The 18,494-nt window shown below is 41.6% G+C and overlaps 1 protein-coding gene across 2 annotated transcripts in view; it reads left to right on the top strand.

Annotated features, from left to right (window-relative positions):
- The first annotated feature begins 3,353 nt into the window (after window positions 1-3,353).
- The window catches only part of zgc:110329 (uncharacterized protein LOC550500 homolog), a 42,431-nt gene continuing 27,290 nt past the window's right edge, over window positions 3,354-18,494 (top strand). Inside the window, exons 1-2 of one of the 2 annotated variants that reach the window (XM_037778338.1) lie at window positions 3,354-3,679; window positions 10,719-10,904. In XM_037778338.1, coding sequence (XP_037634266.1) covers window positions 3,581-3,679; window positions 10,719-10,904 — 285 coding nt within the window. In that variant the 5' untranslated portion in view covers window positions 3,354-3,580. Of the gene's footprint in view, window positions 3,680-3,893; window positions 4,020-10,718; window positions 10,905-18,494 lie in introns of those variants that run through there. The other variant, XM_037778339.1, reaches the window with a different exon arrangement.

The following is an 18,494-nucleotide window of genomic DNA, read 5'->3' as shown; positions in this document are numbered from 1 at the left end:
GCTGGATCCAGATGATTTAACAGAAGAAATGAGCTGGTTTCTGAATTTAAACTCAATCCGGTCCCTGCAGACCTGCAGACTGTCAAACATTTCTGAATTCCAAAAAGTTATCTGCCCTTTCGATTGCTTCCAGTAGCTTGGCCTAACTTCCCTCAGAACATTTAAACTCAATTATTTGTGAAAGATGTGAGACTGTTTCGACCCTCAGAATGTGCACAGAGGTGACACATTTAATTCCTCCAACGAGCATCAATGAATATGATGACGAGTTAGAGAAGAAACATGAGCTTTATGGATTTTACTGAGCAGAGCATGATCACTCATTCATCTCTTTGCGCACTTCTTCTTGTTCATGATCATGTGGGACTAGACGCAATCCCAGCATGCATTGGAGGTACACTATATGAACGGTAGTCAACGGAGAGTGAAAAATATAGTTTGGATCCCTGTTGAAGTGTTCCATGAATCACACATATGATGTTTGTACATTTAAAATATAATATATCAAGTCTCAGTTTGTAGTAAAACTGTTGACTGAGAAAATACGTCATTAGAAAGACGACACAGCCTAAAGTGTGGTAATGACGTCTCTCTCTCTCTGAAGCTACGATGTCCGAGTGTTTCCTACTGGGATGAACTCACACCAGCAACACCTCCGATCCTCCTTTCTCTTCCTCACTGATAGAACACATCAAGAGTCACTGATAGAACACATCAAGAGTCACTGATAGAACACATCAGCTATGATAACGCTTCATCTGTACGTGGTAGCTAAGTTAGCTAGCTAGCTAGTGTTGGTGGTGTGGAACATAGCTAAGTTAGCTAGCTAGCTAGTGTTGGTGGTGTAAAGGCAGATAGTGCATGTTTAAAGGCAGATAGTGCATGTTTAAAGGCAGATAGTGCATGTTTAAAGGTAGATAGTGCATGTTTAAAGGTAGATAGTGCATGTTAAAAGGTAGCTAGTGCATGTTTAAACTTCTTAAAGTCCTCATAGTTCTCATATGGGGGTCAGCCTTGGTTGTGGAGCCTGATGGCTACCAGCATGAAGGACTGACCCAGGCGCTTTGTGTTGTGCCGAGGGGGGATGAGTCTGTGGCTGAAGGTGCTCCTCATCTTGACTAGCTCATCATGGAGGGGGTGGCCGGGGTTATCCAGGATATCGTCCATCTTCCTCCTCATCTGCCCTCTGCCACCACCTCCAGATTGTCCAGTTCAGATCCAGCCACAGAGCTAGCCTTCCTCAACAGCCTGTTCAGTTTGTTGGCATCCCTCGAGTTGGTGTTACCCCCCCAACATGCCACAGCAAAGAAGAGTACACTGGTTACAACAAACTGGTAAAACATCTGCAGCAGCCTATTACACACATTGAAAGCTAGCTAGTGTTGGTGACGTGGAACATAGCTACATTAGCTAGCTAGCTAGTGTTGGTGACGTGGAGCATAGCTAAGTTAGCTAGATAGCTAGTGTTGGTGATGACGGGAGATGTAGTTCACTGAGCAGTTTCACACTAAACTAAATGATACTACGAAAAAAACGGAGACTATGTTGACTGGCAAAGTTATGTTTAAAATGTACAAACATCATCTGTGTGATTCATGGATCAATTCAAACTGGAACAAATAAATATTTATCTCTCTCCGTTGACTACCGTTCATATTTTTTATGAAATAAGGTCTGATGTGGTCCACCTGAAGGGGTGGGACTTCCCCTTTCTATATTGTGTTGATGAAAATCTCTTTTTGATTGGTCCTCTCCGGCATAAGGTCAGAGGTCGTCAGGTCAGCCACAGAGCAGATTACAGGAGACATAATAAGTGAGGATGTTTAAAGAGGATAATGTTGGTTGAAGGACTCCAGTAATTCATCAGCTGTGACCTGATGTGACTCATAGCTAGCTGCTTCTCTGTGCAACACACAGTGAAGAGTACACAGCAGGTGAGGTTGCACATCACCGGAAACTGAAACGACGCACCACAGCACCATAAACGTACTTCTGTCCAGGACCCAGCAAGTCAGGAGGAAGTGAAACTAGTGATTCCAATAAAAGTAAGAACACAAAGCAACTTGTTAAAATGGGAATAAACACTTGTGCTGATAATCACTTGGGTGAACACATGGCCGGCTTTACAAGTGAGTAAACCTATTTGTGAATGCATCGGTAATGTACACAAGCACGCCAAATATATCCAACAAGTGGTGGCAACAGCTGATGCAACCTGAAGCAAGAGGGATTAGCTGCTCTGAGTCCAGAAGTAATGCATTACAGCTACTCTTAGTAACTAATGTACATTTCTAAAGCCTGTTTAAGTGTGTTTTGACTCATGTGCACATTCTGGTCACGTTCATTTGAATAGCTTTTTCAAGTCAGATCACATGAAGAGAAAAGTATTGCAACAAGGATTCATTACCTTTAAGCCTCATTGGCAGTATGTCTGTAACCTGTTATTGTGTTACTATGACCCACATTATTTTTATTTATTAATTTATTTGACAGGGACAATACATGGCATTGTTATACTTAATTAAAGTGCAACCGATGTAATGTACAATATAGACTTCTAGCTTTAGCTTATTTGCAGACCTGGTCCCTGGTTAGGCTTTTAAGAAAAAATGTAAATACATAATACCACATTATACATAAAATCACCTAATACAACATCGTACATTACAATCAATTTACATATGTATGTTTCCAATCAATAATCTGTGATGACAGGTTTGGTTTAGTTTCAGCCAGTGTTTCACCTTTTCATTAAACGTTTTCAGGTCAGGTTGTATTTTTATTTCTGTTGGTAGGGCATTCCAAAAATGCTTCCTTTTACTGAATAAGATGACTGACCGAAGGTTGTTTTGTGCTGTGTCACTCTGCAGTTACCATTTGTTGATCTCGTAGTGGCTATTCTATTGGTATTCAATTTTGTGACATATGGATAAAGTACAGCTGGGAAGAAACTGTTCACACATTTAAAAATCAATTTGATAAAAGAAACTAAGCAGCGTATACTTTATTTAGAGGTCATTCTATTTTCATCCTGTTCATTGATTTTTTTGTTTGTTGATAAATTACTTTTTACAGGTATATTTTTGTCCTCTCTGTCTACCATGTTCCACACCTGTTTTGCTACTACAGAGACTGATCTAGTACGTCTGACCTCAGTGTCAAAATATCTTTACTATTAACTATATATCGTTATAGTTTTTAATATTTCACAAACAATAAACATTGAAATAATAATGTAACAATGTATTATAGTTTAAACTAAACACAGCATGATGTTAAAAATGAATTCAGTTTCAGTCAGCTAAATGCAGTTCAATAAGGAAGATGCGTTCACTGCCCCTTTAAGAGTGTAGTCAAAACAAAGCGTGGCCTGGCTCCGGCCGCACGGAAGTGCTTTGGTTTCGGTGGTTACTGCCCACAATAGTAGGAGAGAAATGAGGGCTGACACATATTTAAAATTCAGTTAGCTCTCCTAAAAGCGTTTTTCATTTCACTAGTATTTGATGTTTCATTCCTATTCTATAGATATTGCCTGAACTGAACGAAGACTAGCTAGCTAGCTTGTTAGCTAGGTTCACTCATGTCAGCAGCCATGCCGTCCTACTCTGAACTGAGGAAAAGCAACCACTTCTACTACTTCATCAAATTTACACTCAATATCTACTCAATGCTCTTCTCGGTAAGTTTCTGCTTCATTGATTGGCATATATGCGCCATAATAACAGTGTGTGCTTATTGTAGCCAGTAGCCAGCCACCAGCCAGTAGCATCAGTGAGTCATCTCACCAAACTTCATTCAAAACACCTGCGTTTAAATGTGCTATCTGCTGAAGCCACATGCACGCATTTCACAACATAACATCAGGTATATTACGAGTCTATGGGATATACTGTACAAGTCGGCATACACCCTGAACAACGAGCACGACTCATCGGATCACATTTTAAATGTAAATCACGGATTCGCCTCCAACTGCAGCGAACATCCACCTGAATACCGTTCCAGCGTGAGATAGCTGGGTATGGGGTACAGCTCAGATTTCATTGATTAATAGCCGTGTGTTGGCTAGGGCGCATTCCGTATTTACCAGGAAACTATAACGAATAGGGAGTAAAATGTCAATTGTGATAACAATTAGTGTTTTTGTTGTTGAGCATAGCAATATTAAGTTGCTCTATTTTCTAATGGGATTTGGTTTGGAATTCTCAGTATACTAGCTAGCTGCTGAATGGTTAGCTTGCAGGATGGATATTAGCACTTGAGACACCATGCATCCTCCTACATTTGAATCTGTTGTTCATACAATAATTTTGGGCAGTCAAATAATAAACCAATCTACCGAGATATGAATAATAGTATTTGGTATTGAGACAATACACAGTGATCTGTGGCTAGCAGACAGCCCGGTGCTGCAGGGCGTTGGATCCACTTAAAGGGACGAGAATGGGGGTAAATAGTTCCGCCGACAGAAAATAGGACCAGGCTCAAAGGCGCTTTTGTTGGTCATCCAACCAATCAGGCTCACATTATGATTAAAATGGATCATATACTTACAGTAAATTATATATTGATAATTTATTATGATACCTGATGATGCCCTATCTGACATGTAAACAGGTAAAGTTTTCTTGTACAGAGAGAATTATTCCAACTTTTTAACATCTGGTCCTGGCGTGTTCACAGCATCCTGGTTAATTAGGAGTAAGGTGAGCCCACAAATATCAATTCACTTCAGTAAAGTTTCACTGCTCACACTGTTTCAATCTGATGCCAACACTAGACTGTGGTTATTTCATCCAAATAATCAAAGATGTATTAAGTATGGCAAGATACTAGACAGGATATTAATTAGAGATATCGGCAGCATCATCTTGACTAGTCAAAACTCTGATTCAAGATATCCCTAATTACATTTTGACCAGTACGATTCAAACTACTTTTGCCGTTCATGTGTATGAGGTTTCTCATTACAGATATCCACAATTCAGTTGCAGAATTGCGGATATCAGCAACTGAATTATGACTAGTTGTTATTCTAGTTTCAGATATCCACAATTTAATTCTGACTAGTCATAATGACGTTGTAGATATCTCTAACTGGAGTTAGTACATTTTTAAATTTCTGGAAATTGTAAATTTCTAGCACAACTCTCTGGTGAACAAAGCTCTCGTTGGCCACAGACTCCTGATGATGAGCTCTTTCTATTTCATGTCATTTTCTAACTATCTGATCCACAGCGGTCCCGACCACTCGTCTCACAGCCGGCTGCACATAGAGACCGATTTTATGTGTCCAGCTCGGAGGACTAAAGGCTGGTTGTGATTAAAATGAGCTTGTAGCTCGTTGTCTACCTCACTACGGTTAGAAAGAGACCTCGTTGGTGTTTGAACTATGTTTCTCTGATGAGTTATTGATCCGGGAAGTTTGAATCTGTCAATATCTTTCACACTTTACCGAACTATCCAAGTAAGCTAAAGCTTCTGCTGACACTGTTCAGATGCTTTGTTGGGTCGATATCCAATGGGAAGCCTTGATGAGCAACGTCATGACAACAACTCTGACTAGTCATAATGAGGTTTGAGATATCTGTAACTGTTATGTAGGATAGTCAGAACTGAATTATAACTGTTGTTATGACTAGTCACAATGATGTTATAGATATCTGGAATAAGAACTCTGACTAGTCACAATGACGTTATAGATATCTGGAATAAGAATTGGGACTAGTCACAATGACGTTATAGATATCTGGAATAAGAATTGGGAGTGGTCACAATGACGTTGTAGATATCTGGAATAAGAATTGGGAGTAGTCACAATGACGTTATAGATATCTGGAATAAGAATGGGGACTAGTCACAATGACGTTATATATATATCTTGAATAAGAACTCACACTAGTCACAATGACGTTATAGATATCTGGAATAAGAATTGGGAGTAGTCACAATGACGTTATAGACATCTGGAATAAGAACTCTGACTAATCACAATGACCTTATAGATATCTGGAATAAAACTCTGGCTAGTAACAATGTAGTTGTAGACATCACTAATGTTAATTCAGGATAGTCAAGCCTACTGTAGCTATCAAATGTTAACAGCTTGCCATAGTTAAGGCCATTTTGAATGGGATGTCCTAGGTGATTCACAGATTCAAGCATCAAGCTTAGTAAGCTTATTATAGAGTACGATCTAAGACCTGCTCTATCTATAAAGTGTCTAGAGATAACATATGTTATGATTTGACGCTATATAAAAATAAATTGAATTGAATTGAATTTCAGTATTTCCCACACTCCCACACTAACACAGTTTTCTTTTATTAAGCCGACCCTGGTGTTTTGTTCCTCCATCTCACCCCTACAACACCTTTATCTCCAGGAACATTGTCAGAATAATGTTCAGTTTGCACCACCACCACCAATCTGCCCGACTGTGTTTGTCCAATATACAGTATACACCCTAAAGCATATTATTGAATATGACTCCAAAACATCAGTAGTTTGATTCCATTAGTGTTTCATATGATGTGTGGATGCTGTCTGTCCCTCTTACCGCTGTGGTTTAGGACAGTGTGGCCCAGCTTAGCTCAGCTCAGCTCAGCACAGAAAAGCTTCTACGTTTGGTTAATGTGATTTCAGTGTGATTCTTATGACAGGACTAAAGCTGCAGGTGTCAAGTGGGATTTGAATAGGTCTGGTTGATTTTATTTCCTCTTTTTCACTCCAGGTTAGTGACAATCCTACTGTATCTGTCCCATCATACTGCAAATAACATGCAGTTACATTTAGCATTGCATTAGGACATTACACAAGCATGTTTGCTACAGGTAGCTCCATCCTTATTGTAAAGCAGGCTTGAACACCTACAGTATACATACTGGGATTAGGCTATTTCCTGGCTCCATGTATCTTTGCACCGTGTCCCTGTTTAGCAGTCATGGGTACCGTCAGAACCCATCAGGATCTAGTGAACAAACCCTTAGACCACAAGGCGTCCCATCGTTCCATTGTCCTGGAATGACGGATTCAATAACAGTTCCAGGTTTTGCCTTTTTTTCTGGATGGTAAAAGTCTGCTACTCATTTTTATCTTCATTACTGCAGCAGTGAAGGCAGGAAGGCTGACACTGGAGGTGGGATCCAAGCCAACTGTATCTGCCAAAGCTTTATGGAGGGTTGAAGTAGATGGACCCGACTCTGAAGGCAGATTGAAAATCAATAGCAGGGAAGAACACGCTGGTTATGTCTCTTTTTGGAGCTGTTGCATCAGTCAAATATAAACAGGGGAGCCACACTCTCCATTTGACTAATGTGTAGTCGACAGATATTTTACAGTTTTCAGCTTAGACTTGGTTAGCATTAAGATAAGATATAGATCATTGTTAATCATTTAAATGTAATGCTCATTATTCACTGTGAGGCTCTATGTTCCAGCACACGGAGCAGCTAGATGCAGTGGTGGAAAGTCATTTTTACTCTGACAGCTTTAATAAGCTTATAAAAACAATACATCGTTAAATGTATTAAACCAGCATTATATGTCCTACCATGTATTTACCATATATGAAATTAAACAAGTGACTCCCTACCTTTTACATAAAAACAGTGTCTGGTTGGGGCTGCATGTCACGTTTCAGATGTCTGTGGGTAGTTTGCAGATAGGAACTTAACTGTTAAATTAAACAGAACATGTCGTTACATACCTGCCAACCATGAGACCTCCAAAAAGAGGGAGGATTTCTAAACCAAAGTGGGGGGTCTGGTGGTCCTCCCCCAGAAACATTAGAGTTTCAGAGACTTTGTTTCCTTCATTCTGGTGACTTTAAAAGGGTGAAAATAACAACAGCATTTTTATGTTAAACTTTTGATTTTACCTTTAAAGGGATTGTTTGTAACTTCTTACACGTATAAATCATTGCTGGTCGGTGTCCCATGCGTGCTCGCTGACTACGCTGTTCAGACTCAGACTCCAACACAAACTACAGTGAAGCACCAAAACCTCTTGGTTGTATCTAGTGAAGCCCGTCTGTTAAACACTGTTGGCCGCGGTCGGATGACGCGGGGGAGACCGTAGCTTTGGTCTCCAGGACCAGAGTCTCTGCTGTACTCTGCTCTTCTGCTCCTCTGCCTGCCTTCACTCACACACCGCGCTTGTTCTCACTCGTTCTCTCGCTCCACTCTCACGTGCATGCTGCTCACTCCACACTGCAGAAGAGTTAGTTTAGCTCTGAGAATATCTAGTGAATGTACAGTGGACGTTTGTGCAGAAATAACTGCTGCAGCTCCTCCAGACCAACAGAGGTTTCCCGTGTCTTGTGAAGTGACGGGGCTCCGCAGAGAGAAACGTTATCGTCTCCGACCAAAACTCCGGTGTCTCCCCTGTTCCCTCCGGCCGCGGTCGGGAGGCTGAGGCAAGAAAAGCCAACACTAGGATCAGCATTGATTCATGGAGAGACCTTCATCTGGTCAGCTAACATTACTGCAGTGATATTGTGCTTTTAGCTGACGTGTGTCGCCTCACTGTTTTGAGCGATGCTCCTTCATGTCTATGTAGAGCGAGCACAAGCGCCAGCAACATGACGCTGACTTTAGTTGACTTAACGGCCACAGGTGTTGCTGTTAACAAGACATTTCTGATTCTTACAAACAGTCCCTTTAACTCCCAGGAAAGAATATTGAATAATTCTCCCCTCTGGTGTGAACTTGTTTGAATCTCTGGTATAAACTAATATTCATCAGTTTTTAATTCATTCATACATTTTTTGCACCTGCTTGAGTATTTCTTTGTCTTAGTTCTCTCCCTCTCTCACTCACTGAAGCTCCTTTCAGACACAACGCGACAACGCCACCACTGACCTCTGAAACCCGTTATTTCCAATGGCTTGCGCCGCACAAAGAAGGCTTTTCTCTGCGTCGAGCAAAGCCCAACTTTGGGCGCTGCACGCTGTGACCCATTGGTGAGTGCAGCACAATGTTGTGTCGTGAGCAGCTCTCTTCTGTCAGAAAAAAGATGAGGTGTAGTTGTTGTCCAGATGGACAGTAGGGCTGATACAGGCTGTTCAGTGCCAGAAACAGGTTGAGATAACAAAAAGGTGTGAAAAATTGCCATAAATCGGGAGAAATATGGGAGAATTGTGACCCTGGGGGAAACCGGGGAGGGCTATGAAAAACAGGAACCTACCGGGAAAATGTGGAGGGTTGGCAAGTATGACAAGTTATGTGTGGAGTCTCTCACATTTTACACATCTGTTACGATTTTATAAATCCTTTGGTGTGGGCCAGAACACTACCAACCCTGGCTTTAAGTAGGGATGCATCAGTATTAACAATCTAATAGTGTAATTAATAATAATTAAATACTCGCAAGGGCCATTTTTATGCTGACCAAGTATTTTTACATGTAATAGTTGAAGTCTGTTTTTCTGAAGCTGAATCCATGTGGTTGTTGTTATTCTCATGGATCACTGTGACTTGGTCCGACTGAATCCCGGCTAGACAGGATAGTATTGGCTGTTTAATCACTCATATTACATAATGGAGACCCAACATATGTGCAACACTTTATTCCAGCTGTAATTTGAGTTTATTCAGAGAATGAAAAAAAAAAAAGCATGTATTGTGATAATTGTGATTTTTGTTAACTTTGTTACCACTACACCATGAGGGGAACAAGTTGAATCATACACTTCTAGGGACTTTTACTTTGGAAAATCTCTAAATGAATCCAGTCAAAATGTTTGATTTTCAGCATGTATGTAGTCAGAGATGTCCTGAAGTCAAATATATCAGTCATTGTCAGGAATTATTATAACCCCAAAATCAAAGAATAAAGACATTTCCCTCACAGATTAGTGATATTTTCTTTTTAATTTATAAGGGACATGTAATGTTTTATACTTCTGGTGAATATAATCCATCAATCTTATTTCCATAAATGTATTTTGTATCTACAGTTCCCTTTGTTAACACCTTATTTTGAAAAGCGGACGTAGTCCCACGTGTCTACTTCCCACGTGTCTACTTCCTCTAACTTCTCCAAGGTGGTCTCTAGCTCTCCCGTCAGCTCCGTTCTCTTTATCCATCCATGGTCAGCTCCATCGGGGCCGTTTCAATGCAGAGAACAGAAATGTCAGTATCTGGGTGTTCTACAGTTGTAGCGTCGGCCCATTTGACCACGGAGACGAGAGCGACGGCCGGCTCCACCGCACGTTACGGCGATACGATAATGTTTCCTGTCCGTGACAGAGTTAGCATGCAGCTTTAGCTCTGCTCTGTCTAGCTCTGCTTCTCCTTCAATGTGTGAAACCCAAAGTGTTTCCATCCTTTACTGGATGTGTAGTGTTTACCACGCTGGATTTAACAATGGAGGGTGCAGGTCGTATCCACGCTGACCCTCCAACGTTTTATACTTTCTGAGGTTAGTTTTGGTTGACGGATACGGAACGGATATGACGTCAAGATACACAGACTACCACAATAAAAGCGATAACTTCTTCTACATCCACATAGACTCTGATGAAGCAAATATATCCATTCTGGTATTAAAACATCTATTACAAAATCGTTCACCTCTGGCCTCTTGAGACACAAATACTACATCCCAGAAGACACATGACAATTACTATATAGTTCAAAACACTATTTGTTGCTCATACTGAGGAATGTCATGTTTTTTTATGAGCTCTTCTCTCTTCCCCCACTTCCTGCCTCCAGCTGATGGGTCTCTGTGTGCTCTGTGTGGGGGTGTACGCTGAAGCGGAACGGCAGAAGAACCGAACCCTGGAGGGCCTCTTCCTGGCCCCCGCCGTGGTGCTCATCCTGCTGGGCCTGGTGATGTTTACAGTGTCGGTGGTGGGCATGGTAGGATCGCTCCGGGACAACAAGACCCTGCTGCACATGGTAGGGGGGGGGAGGGGGCATGAGTGCATGTCTTTTAATATACATGGTGTGTGTGTACGTGAACAACTCTTTTGTTTAAGGGTAGCATTGTTATTTTCGGAATTGAATATAATTTGGGTTGTTAGCCGAGTAATGAGGAATAAAGCAGAAAACTCATACATACGAGGGTACTCTACAAACTGTGTGTTTAAACTAGGGCTGTCAAAGGTAACGCCATAATAACACGTTAACGCAAATTTGTTTTAACGCCACTAATTTCTTTAACGCAACTTGAGCTTTTTAGGTTGTAACGGCTCAGTTTTAAAGCTAGAGGGTAGATCCTGGTATCATATGAAACTAGTAAACCGAATGAATCATTGGTACCTTTTATGGCCATTTTCAAAAGGGGTACCTTGACCTCTGACCTCCAGATATGTGAAGGTCAGAAATGGGTTCTATGGGTACCCACGAGTCTCCCCTTTACAGACATGCCCACTTTATGATAATCACATGCAGTTTGGGGCAAGTCATAGTCAAGTCAGCACACTGACACACTGACAGCTGTTGTTGCCTGTTGGGCTGCAGTTTGCCATGTTATGATTGGAGTGTTTTGTGTTGTTTATTGATTTACAATAATAAATATATACATACATTTGCATAAAGCAGCGTATTTGTCCACTCCCATGTTAATAAGAGTATTAAATACTTGACAAATCTCCCTTTAAGGTACATTTTGAACAGATAAAAAACGTGTGATTAATTTGCAATTAATCGTGATTAACTATTTTAATCGATTGACAGCCCTATTTTAAACATTTATATACTGTATGTGTGTGTATATTTGTATGTAAATATACACACTCATCGTGTTCAAAGTTTGCCCAACAGCAGCAGTTCATATAAAACCTTTAAATCAGCGATCACTTCGGATGCTTTCTTTTCACCTCCGAACCAGAAGCACAGCTGTTGGTTTTGCCAATAAGAGAAAACGAGCCAAAAGGGAGCGGGGATATATTATTGTGGTTGCTATGCAACTATCTAAGTAGCTTAGCTAAATAAACTGAAGAGAAAAGGGGATTAAGAGTTCACAATAAAAGAGGAAGTCAGTGATGTTTCTGCTCATGCTGTGATGAAGAGGAGGAGCAGCTCATTTCATACCGAGGAAGCCATAAAGTTAATGTCCCTCTCTGAGAAACATTTACATTATGTTCCTTTATGCGCTGATATTTGCTTCTCTCAGCACTGGTAGGCTGGTTAAACTCAGTCCAGACTCCTTTAATGTTGATCCATTTGCCTAAACGCACACTCAGACTACAGCCGGAAAACCTTCATTCTTCCCCAGAGACGATTTTATGCCAAAGATGCTGCCTGTAAATAGTATAAATAATTCTATATATAACAGCAGAAGACATGCGATGTTGATTAAATATGTATCTGACATCTGAAATAACAGGTGTAACCGGCTAAATCTGGAACAGCCTAATTTTTCACCATGTTCAAAACTAATAAGTTATAGGTCTGATTTGACTGAAACGCTGTGAAGGAAGGGGGTGACAAAAGTGTCATTGTGAAACAGAATGCAGCACAATAATCATTTAATCTTGATTATATTGTTTTCATAATCATTGGAAGCCAATATTGAAAATAAAATTAGATTAATTGTCCAGCCCTACATTGATGTATTGAAGAATGAATTTGTATTCAAGGACTAGTCCATTTCTTTCCCAAAAACCTGGAAACCGTTATCCATGCCTTCATATCTAGAAGATTAGATTACTGTAATTCATTGCTCTCTGGCCTCAGCAAAAAATCCCTCTGCCACCTCCAGAGGCCTGTACTACGAAGCAGGATTAGCGGTTAGCGAGGTAACTTCAGGGTTAACCCTTCAGGGTTTTCAGGTGTAAAAAGGTGGATCTCTTTTTACCGGGGTAGATCTCCATGGTAACTGATGCTGAAGAGCTAACCTGCTCCGGAGCAGGTTATGTTCCAGATAAGAGATCAGCTCATATAAAAGCACCTCCTACTGACCAATCAGAGCTCAGTTCGGGGATGGTATGATAATATTACACAAATATGAAGAAGTTACAGTCCTAATCAGACTAAAAACAACATAGTTTAAACTGATAAATGAAGATGTACAGTCCTAATCAGACTAAAAACAACATAGTTTAAACTGATAAATGAAGATGTACAGTCCTCATCAGACTAAAAACAACATAGTTTAAACTGATAAATGAAGATGTACAGTCCTAATCAGACTAAAAACAACATAGTTTAAACTGATAAATGAAGATGTACAGTCATCAGACTAAAAACAGCACAGTTTAAACAGACAAATGCAGGAAGGACAGCTGTATTTATGCTGTGGGTGTTTACCACTTTGAATTATGTTTTTATATTTATTTTTTTTTACTTGGTCTCAAGTCCGTTTAACACTGCCGGGGGCACAGCTGAAAGGAGGTTCAAATAGTCATATACGCCACGTTCAAGCCACAGGATATAAAGAAGTGTAATCCATTCATCCACTACAATCCGAAAAGGCTATTTATATTTAGACGACTATGTCTGACATTTGAGTGTTCCGTTAAATTAATAAGTCTGTTAATTTACGCATTCACACATCGGGAGTTTTTTCTTTTACCAGCTGTTCTTCCTGCATTTGGCAGCTTCAACTGTGTTACTATTAGTCTGGATTAAGTGTTTAACTTATTCGTATTTGTGTAATATAGTTTACTCTTCCTTTGTAAAATGTGTCTCTCTGCCCGTCTGTCTGCAGTCTGTAGACTTGTCCATGTCTGTGATTGGTCAGATACTGCAGACACCTTCCTGTTCATGTGAACACGCTCATAACCAGATGGAGAAACCCTGGGTTGATTTACCGAGTTGGTAACCAACTTCGTAGGCCCGCTTAGCGGGATCTCGTTTGTTAGGTTAGTTAAACCAGATAACGAGAAGATACCCTGGGTATGTTGAACTGACTTAGTAGTACAGGCCTCTGCTCAGCCAAAACTCTGCAGCTAGGATTTTGACCCGGACAAGGAAACATGACCACATCTCACCGATCCTGGCTTCCTTACACTGGCTACCTGTTGCTTTTAGAATTGATTTTAAAATATTACTGATTACTTACAAAGCCCCGAGAGGCCTTGCCCCAAGTTATTTATCAGATCTATTATCGCCTTATATCCCTTCCCGCACTCTGAGATCCTCGGATGAGTCGTTCCTTGCGGTTCCAAGGTCCAGATTCATTCACAAAGGTGATAGAGCCGTTCCAGTCAGGATAGTCCTAGACTATGGAACGACCTGCATGGGGAGCTCAGGGCTGCAAACTCTTGTTGTATTCGAAACCGCCCACTACATACTACTGACTAACGCAGTATGCAGTACATTTTCAACTCCAAAAAAGGCAGATAACCACAGTTCCTGTTAATTTATAAACAACATATTTATTGTGATATTTAAACATGTAAGTAAAAGCCTCTCGTCTACAGACGATGCCCACAGACAAGAGGTTGGACTCTCCTGAAAGGCTAAAGTGGGATATCTTTTAGATATGGGTAGCAGTGTTTAAGAGACTGAACTGGGTATGTCTGATCAATAAGATCGATCTTTTTTGCAGTAAAAGCATGCCCAATGGGGTATCTGACCGTGAGTGCTGAGATGGGGGAGATCTCAAACTGCACGCTTTCGCCTTCAATGTTGGTGATGTCAGAACGAATGGTACGGAGGGTAAGTACCTCCTCCTTTCCCTCCAGTTGAAGCTGTTGGACAGCAGCAGCATTGAAGGCGAAAGCGTGCAGTTTGAGATCTCCCCCATCTCAGCACCCACGGTCAGATACCCCATTCGGCATGCTTTTATTTCCATCCAAACCATGGTTTCTGCAGTGCAAAAAGTACATTAATCAAATTAGTAATATAAATTAAATACTAAGTAACAAAATTAACAAGCTGTTCTGAATAATAATCAATAAATGGCTTGAAAACAAGGGAATGCAAATTAACATAGATCAAAATAACAGGCTTACATTCACAGGGACGCATGGCATGAGGGTTGGATGGAGCAGCAGAGAGATCTGCTGGTTCTGCTGAGGGCCTTATATAGTGTTGTGAAACACACCTGACTGCAATTGGCAATCAGGGGGAGGGGGATGATTGGCTTCAGTGGCTTGAGGCACACCTGTCAGTAGTTGGCCAGCAGGCAGGGGAATGATTGCGATAAGGTGATCCTGTCCAACAGAGACTGCCATTTTGACAGCATGGAAGAATTTACTACAGGTCTCTAGAGAGCTCCAGCCGGCTCATAGCAGTCTGTGAGCGTGACCGCCTGGCTGGTAAGGTAGCGACCCTGGCAGGCGCTATAGCTAGCTGTCACGACAGTTTGTGGAGCTTCTAAACTCTAAACGTTGAAGCAAATGTTTGATTCACCGTCTTATATCGTAAAACTGTCAACATTCTAAATCTACACAGTTGATTTCTCACCTTAACATTTTCAGAAGTGAATTTAGTGATGAAATAGCTACGAAAAATGTAAAAAACAAACCGTTTTTGGCTGTTGTTGTTGTAACCGTAGCCTGTAGCGGTCCAGAGCTGTAATAACTAATACAAGTAGGACTAATAACACAAAACCAATAGTAGTGGATGTAAAAGAGTGATAATACAACTATCGGAATTGATATCATTGGGTTGTCTTCAAACGGAGCTTCCAGCTATCTCAGTCCACCATACATCTGGCTAGCTCACCAGCACTGTCCAGCATCTCTCCTCAGTACGTCCATGTGTGTTGGTGTGAGACGTCCCTGTGATCGATGCCCGTGCGTTGGTTCCCGCAGCATCAGCATGCTTGCTGGGAGTTCTTGATGTCTTTGGCAGTGACCGAGAAGTCTCATTCTCCAGGCTGCCACTTTGTCACTTAGCTTTGGTAGTCCCTCGTTAGCCTTGGTAGTCCCTCGTACAGACGGAATTAATTAATGATGGTAGCAGTTGGTGTCAAGCAGGCAGCAGACGCGGCAGCAGATGCAACCACAATCCCGGTGACATCCAGGTGAAACCCCGCTCCAAGTGTACCCCTGCCCCAGGTATAACCTCGCTCCAGGTGTAACCTCGCTCCAGGTGTAACCCCGCTCCATGGTTACCTGTGAGACAAGAAGGCACAAGGACTCCCGGGAAGGAATGTTGTTAGTAACAATGAATGGGACATGAATATATACAGAAGGAGAGAGGAGCTCAGTGTGTCATAGGAAGTCCCCCAGCAGTCTAGGCCTATAGCAGCTTAACTAGGGGCTGGTCAAAGACAGCCCTTACTATGAGCGTTATCAAAGAGGAAAGTCTTTAGCCTACTCTTAAATGTAGAGACGGTGTCTGCCTCCCGGACTGAAACTGGGAGCTGGTTCCACAGAAGAGGAGCTTGATAGCTGAAGGCTCTGGCTCCCCATTCTTTTGGAGACTCTAGGAACCTCAAGTAACCCTGCTGCATTCTGGGAGCGCAGTGCTCTAGTGGTGTAATAGGGTACTATGAGCTCTTTAAGATATGATGGGGCCTGACCGTTTAGCGCTTTGTAGGTGAGGAGGACGATTTTAAATTCTATTCTTGATTTTACAGGCAGCCAGTGCAGAGAAGCTAATACAGGCGTAATATGATCTCTTTTTCTAGTTCTTGTCAGTACACGTGCTACAGCATTCTGGATCAACTGGAGAGTCTTAAGAGACTTATTGGAGCAGCCTGATAATAAGAAATTGCAGTAATTGAGTCTAGAGGTAACAAATGCATGGACTCATTTTTCTGCATAATTTTGAGACAGGATGTGTCTGATCTTCGCAATGTTACGTAGATGAAAGAAGGCAGTCCTTGAGGTTTGTTTTATGTGAGAGTTAAAGGACATATCCTGATCAAAGATAACTCCCAGATTCCTTACGGTGGTGCTGGAGGCCAGGGCAATGCCATCTAGAGTAACTATATCATTAGATAATTCGTTTCGGAGGCGCTCAGGGTCAAGTACAATAACTTCAGTTTTGTCATCAGGAAATTGCAGGTCATCCAGGTTTTTATGTCCTTAAGGCATGCTTGAAGTTTAGTTAACTGGTTTGTTTCGTCTGGCTTGATCGATAGATATAATTGGGTATCATCTGCATAACAATGAAAGTTTATGGAGTGTTTTCTAATAACATTGCCTAAGGGAAGCATATATAAGGTAAATAGAATTGGTCCAAGTACAGAACCCTGTGGAACTCCGTGACTAACTTTGGCGTGCATGGAGGACTCATCGTTAACATGTACAAACTGAGATCAATCTGATAAATAGGACTTAAACCAACTTAGTGCAGTTGCCAATTAAATGTTCCAGTCTCTGTAATAGGATCATCAAATCAAATCAATTTATTTTTGTATAGCGTCAAATCACAACAGAAGTTATCTCAAGACGCTTTATATATATATCTATCCAGGGAGAGGGAGGAGGGGAGAGGGGGAGAGAGAGAGAGAGTCTAGCAGCTGTAATAGCTAGTTGTACTACTAGTATAATATGAGGTTGTACTACTAGTATAGTATGAGGTTGTATTACTAGTATAGTATGAGGTTGTACTACTAGTATAGTATGAGGTTGTACTACTAGTATAGTATGAGGTTGTACTACTAGTATAGTATGAGGTTGTACTAGTATAGTATGAGGTTGTATTACTAGTATAGTATGAGGTTGTACTACTAGTATAGTATGAGGTTGTACTATGAGGTCTAGCAGCTGTAATAGCTAATACAAGTAGGACTGATAACACAAAACCAATAGTGGTGGATGGAAAGAGTGATAATACAACTATCGGAGTTGATATCATTGGGTCGTCCCCAGACGGGCTTTCAAGTGGAGCTTCCAGCTGTCTCAGTCCACCATACATCTGGCTAGCTCACCAGCACTGTCCAGCATCTCTCCTCAGTACGTCCATGTGTGTTGGTGTGAGACGTCCCTGTGATCGATGCCCGTGCGTTGGTTCCCGCAGCATCAGCATGCTTGCTGGGAATTGTTGATGTCTTTGGCAGTGACTGAGAAGTGTTATTCTCCAGGCTGCCACATTGTCACTAAGTGTTGGAAATCCCTCGTTAGCATTGGTAGTCCCTCGTACAGACGTAGTTAATTAATGATGGTAGCAGTTGGTGTCAAGCAGGCACCGGACGCGGCAGCAGATGCAGCCACAATACCGGAGACCACCAAGATCCAGGTGAAACCCTGCTCCAAGTGTACCCCTGCTCCAGGTATAACCTCGCTCCCGGTGTGATCCCGCTCCAGGTGTGACCTCGCTCCAGGTGTGACCCCGCTCCACGGTTACCTGCGAGACAAGGAGGCACAAGGACTCCCGGGAAGGAATGAAGTTAGTAACAACATGGACATGAGACATGAGTATATACAGAAGGAGAGGGGAGCTCAGTGTGTCATAGGAAGTTCCTTATGACAGTGTGTCATAGGAAGTCCCCCGGCAGTCTAGGCCTATAGCAGCTTAAGTATAAGTGTTATCAAAGAGGAAAGTCTTTAGCCTACTCTTAAAGCTGCAGTGCGTAGAAATCCGGAAAACGCAAAATCCTGCATCCCCTCGAGCTGCTCTCTCCTCTCTCTCCTCTCTCCGCTC

The sequence above is a fragment of the Sebastes umbrosus genome, chromosome 8 (assembly GCF_015220745.1).
Source record: "Sebastes umbrosus isolate fSebUmb1 chromosome 8, fSebUmb1.pri, whole genome shotgun sequence".
In the NCBI taxonomy this organism is placed as follows: Eukaryota; Metazoa; Chordata; class Actinopteri; order Perciformes; family Sebastidae; genus Sebastes; species Sebastes umbrosus.
Note: the sequence above shows the minus strand (reverse complement) of the source record. Positions and strands in the feature narration are given on the sequence as shown.